Raw genomic sequence first — 5,743 nt, forward strand, 5'->3', positions numbered from 1 at the left:
TAACCGGCGTGATCAATAAACAACTTAAAAACTGTTGGATGAACGATAAAGGAGACCAAGCTCAGTTCAGTGCAAGAGGTTGAAAGGGACATATCGGGTAATTAATCGCGCAAGGCAGAGTCAGAGCTAAATTTAGAACAAGTCCACGTGGAAGAAATTTTTTGTAATAACAGCTAGTTTTAGCATTTAAGAAATCTGTACATTAAGTGAAATCAGTTTAAGCTTGAGTAGTATTAAATTTGTATGAAAGCAACGCCCCTGACAGATCTAGAAGTATAGGGAATAACAGGGATACCAATAATAACACCGTTTGGAATACTTATAAGGATACATCATTAATATTACACTTAATCAAAAAACCTAAAGCATGAAGATGAACAAGTTGTTGATAGTGGCAATTATAGCAGCTGAGATATTATCAATATTTTCGGCAGACGGCGAGCCAAGTACTTCGAATGAGGGCTCTTTAAAATTTGTGAAGGAGTTGAATCAACTGTTATCACCAATTAAGAGAATCAATGAAGAAGACTACTGCAGTGATAAAAGATTAGGTTGCAATGAATATAGCCAGATCAATAAGCTTGAAATAATCGGTAATGATATAAGTGTATTTCCTGTAGCTGCTGTTGTATCAATTAAAGATACATTGCAAATTTTATCAATAAGAGATGCGAATATAAGTAGTAGTATTCCAAAGGAACTTTATGAGTTGAGTGAATTAAAAAATCTGGCTTTAGATGGGAACAGTTTTAGTGGTACTTTAGATGATAAGATCGGAAATTTGAGTAAATTAGAAATATTAGATTTAAGTCAATCAAAATTATCTGGCAAGATACCTGAGGCTTTATATTCATTAAACGAACTGAAAACTCTGAAACTGCAAGGGAATAGCTTTAATGGAGGTTTAAGTGATAGTATTAAAAACTTAACAAACTTAGTAGATTTTAACATAGGTGAATTAAAACTGTCTGGTAGTATACCTGACAGTCTGTATTCATTGAAGGAATTAAAACATTTGGTATTAAGAGGAAACAACTTTAGCGGTAGTTTAAGTCAGAATATTAGTAACCTGATTAATTTATTAGAACTTGACTCAAGTAGATCAGGTCTGTCTGGACCGATACCTGAGGGTCTATATTCACTAGTCGAATTGAAAGAATTGAATCTTTCAAGCAATAATATCAACGGTACTTTATTATCTAATATTGGTAGTATGGTTGGGCTAAAGACACTAGATCTGAGCACCAATCAATTAAGTGGCACTATACCAAGTGAAATTGGTAATTTAACTAATCTCGAATATTTGGATATAAGTGTGAATCAATTTGAAGGTGATATTCCTGACCTGAGTGGTCTGAAAAAATTAACTAATATGAACATTAGCTCAACAAAACACAATTTGAATGCAAATTGTGATGATGCGATGTTACCTCCATCTATCGAAAAGAAAAGTTGTTTTATTAGACCTGTGAGTAGATTGTGCAGTAATGTCACACGCTGTGAATATAGTGATAAGCCTATGCCTAAGTCATCAGTTGATTCAATGTTCTATACATACGGATTGAAGGTGGTTGTTATGATGTTAGTGTGTAGAACTGGAATAGAGATAATGTCAAATTAGAATTTGAATCGTAACATGCAATTTATGCAGGATAATAAATAATTATATATAAAATATGAATTATTTAAATTAAAATTTAGTATGAGAGTTAGCAGTTATACAATTTAATATATACAAAATGACAAACAAAGATAATGTATATATAAGATGTGAAATAGAGTTGATTAAAATAGAGCGGTAATTTAAAATAATACCTAAGAGATGCTAGGAGATGTGTGTTTAGTGGAAGACTATTGATAGAGGTGATGATGTTAGAAGTAAGATAATTAGAGTGAATGTGCATTTTGAGATATTATATGTTTATTGCGTGAATATTTATTATAGGTTGTGATGTATTGATAGGTTTTGTGGGTATATTAAGTTAATAATAGGAGTAGATGATTTATTAGATAAAGTGGATATGGATAGTGTAATATGGTAGAGAAGTATATGGATAGTTGATATAGATAAAAAAGTGTGAGGGAATAGTTATGATAGAGTTTGTGGATGTACGAGTAGAGAGTATGATAAAGATTGAGAGTATACAGAATAGCGTGAGTTGATGAAAAGTGTATAGGTAAAAAGTAGAGAGTTAGTGCGTAGATCATATGAATAGAGATGACAGAAGAATAGGTAGATATAGATGTGAGTTAAATTTAAAGCAAACAGAAAAGATATTTGATGAGGTAATATAAGAGAGGATATGATAGTATGATAATAGAGAATGTGTGGATGTGGATGAAAAGAAATGGATAGTGGGTAATAGATATTATGAATAGAAGTAGATGATAGTGAATAATGAAGAGAGTGTATGGAGGATTGTTGTATGTTTGCAATATATTTTGATTATGATATTGTGAGTGTATATAAATAGCATTGTCGGCGTGAGTGTGAATGGACTGTGTAGATAATATGACATGATTGAGTATATAGATAGTATGATGATGATATTGTGTGTGAATAGTATAAGATTTTAATTTGTATGATATAGAGTTATGTGTGGTATGTGTGGGTGGTGGTATTGTGATAAGATGTAGGAAGAGGTGTAGAAGAAGGTGGATATGGATATTATAAAAGAGATTGATAATATGATAAAATATAGAGACAAGATATAATTATGTGATAGTAGAATATGATAGTATAATAATGGGTGATAGAATATGATAGCATAAATATATTTTGATGAAAGCAGAAACCGATTGAGATGTCGAGTATGAAAAAATTGTCTTAATAAGCTTGAGCGATGAAGTTAGTTGATCTGTATATAGTATGTACAAGATATGAATAATTCTAGAGCGCGTCTATTTGTCGAACATGATAGATATTGATGTTCTTATAAACTGTGTAGAATGTTGTGTCTCTCTGGGAATATCTCTTCATGAAAAAAATAGTTGACAAAATAGACATGAGTACAGGTTTTTCGATATGATATAGACTAGTGTATATTTAGCAAGTGCCTTTATTTCTAAAACAAAAATATTTGTCAGTCATATTGCGAAAATGCCTAGAATATGTGATCAAGACTCGTTAGTCTATATAGAGCTCTGATATTATCAGAAATACTGAAATATCAGATGAGTTAGAATTTTATAAGGTCAGGTGTTTTTTTACTAATAATTTGTTACGACACAGAATGACCATAAAAATAGACCTTGTCGAATTGACACTTGAGGATGAAATCAATGACACTATTGATTTATTGAGTGACTGCAGAATTGGATCGAATTCTAATACATATATATAAAAAACGTATCTTATCTGAACAATTATGAACGATCCTATATAATCTCAATATATATGTATATAATTGATAAAATATCATACCATATATTTTGTTTTATACGTATATATAAATAAATTAGTTAGTTTGTATATGTATATATAAATTTGTATAGAACAGAGATAAATAATAAAATAATAATATATGATAAATAATAACGTTATATAGATGAAATGATAATTATAGATATAAAGTGTATAGATATTTTGTATGTTGTTGACAATTTGAATTATAACTATATTATATAGGAACAATTATTTAATGATTTCATGTATAATAATGATTGATGAAAAAAATAATAAATAAATAACGACATAAAGCTAATTATTGATAAATAAAACAGAATAGATATATGATATTATGTTATAGGTTAGGTGATATAATATATATATGAATAATGTGGTTATGGATGATATTAAATATATATTAATATATGACTAATAAAATAAATATATAAAACAAATAATAGATATATGGATTGTATGGTACTGTGGGATAGAAGATGTAATTATGAGAGATGATAGTATAGGACAAGAATATTGAGATAATAGGATAGAGATTATGTGTATTTTGAGGTATAGGGGGTTATAGATTGAATAGAGTAAAAGAGTAAATAATACAATAAATAATGTTTTTGTAGAGATTAAATGATATAATATGATACGATATTGACATATATATTATTGAATAAAATAGCATGTTTGTCATAATGAACAAATATTTTTTATCTTATAGATTTAATAGAATTATTCTACTGTTCTGTAAAAATAGCTATTTGATAATCTCGTGAGTTTATTTGATATTGGAGTATATCTGAATACCTTAAGTAGCATGACATTACAAATATATTAATCGTTTTTTAATAGAAGCTTTCCAAATAACAAGTTATCAGATGATTTTCATATTTATAAGTACTAGTAAAATTAATAAAATATATGTTTGCTTTGATATATGTTAATATGATGTAGTATATATGATAATGCATTAAACTGTTTTTTATATCAAGAGATATCCCTAATAACAAATCGAATCTATTTAATCGATTCAATTTCTGAAGTAAAATATATATATATATATATGTATAAAGGATTTATCTAATATTTTGATTAATTTTTTAACAAATATATATCAATGGCTCAAATAACATAATCTGAGGAATTTGAAGAAAATGATAACTTGATAAATAATAGAATAGGATATGATAAAATATGATAAATAAACAAAAAATAAAAAGATATAATTTGGTCTGGTAGGCAAAAACATATAGTACTAAATAATAACATGAATGAATATAAAAAAGAAATTGTCTATAAAAATAGTTAAACTATATAAAACCATGGGGATAATATTAAAGAATAAGTTGATAGAGATAAATTGATATATAATCATATCTAGTTGATCAGGTGAATATACAGTTTTATGGTTTAGAATATTTATACAAGTGATCGTTATAATATAAAACTATCTATATATTAGAATGTCATAGATATAAATCAAGGTTAAAATATTACACTATTACTTAAAAATAAAAATATAGTTAATAAATATAAATAAAATATCTAATTATAGAAAATATAGATAAATATTTATGAACAAACATATAATATTTAGATATTCTAATTTAAAACTGTATACAATATCAACGTTAGTAAAATATAAAGTATAAAAATAATGTATTATTAAAAAAACATAATAATTATAAATTTATATATACATTAAGCAGACTTAATAAATATATTAATAACAGTATGAGATGATTAATTTTATAGAATAGAAAGTAGCTGTATAGATTTACGTATTATTTGATTTTATTTATATTATTTTTATAATTAAAAATTTTATCAATAATATATTATTTCAGGTATCAAAAATGAAGTAGTAACATTATAGAAAATTACATTATATAAATATATTAAATATTAATAATAGTTTGAATTATCCAGATATATCACTTTCTAGGAAGTCATTATTAATATTATATAATTATTGTTAATCCTTATTTATATATATATTTAATAATAATTAAAGGACATCTCAATATATCGTTTTATATTATATTATTTACATAATATAATATTTATAAACTCTAATATTTACAATTCCTTAATTATAATATAATATTTTTCATTGTCTTTTTCAATTTATTTTCATAATTATATCTAATATAATATATATTCATCACATAGACTAATATATCATATTATATTATATATAATTATTATCCTATTTAATCTAGCCTTATTTTTTATATTTCTAGTTTTATATGCTTCCAACTATTAATAGATTATATATATATATAAATATATATATATAACCATATAAAGATTTTAGCTTTATATCATTAAATTTTCATTTAAATATAT

General features: G+C 25.5%; 1 protein-coding gene across 1 annotated transcript; it reads left to right on the forward strand.

Annotated features, from left to right (window-relative positions):
- The first annotated feature begins 220 nt into the window (after nt 1-220).
- Nucleotides 221-1,684, forward strand: LOC126320558 (uncharacterized). The gene has a single exon (XM_049994016.1). It carries the CDS (start codon nt 368-370, stop codon nt 1,619-1,621), a length of 1,254 nt encoding a protein of 417 aa, XP_049849973.1. The 5' UTR covers nt 221-367; the 3' UTR covers nt 1,622-1,684.
- Nucleotides 1,685-5,743: the final 4,059 nt, after the last annotated feature.

This window comes from Schistocerca gregaria, unplaced genomic scaffold (assembly GCF_023897955.1).
Source record: "Schistocerca gregaria isolate iqSchGreg1 unplaced genomic scaffold, iqSchGreg1.2 ptg000728l, whole genome shotgun sequence".
NCBI classification, from domain to species: Eukaryota; Metazoa; Arthropoda; class Insecta; order Orthoptera; family Acrididae; genus Schistocerca; species Schistocerca gregaria.

Coding starts and splice junctions, on each gene's coding strand:
- LOC126320558 (XM_049994016.1), top strand. CDS start 368: ATGAAGATGAACAAGTTGTTGATAGTGGCAATTATAGCAGCTGAGATA.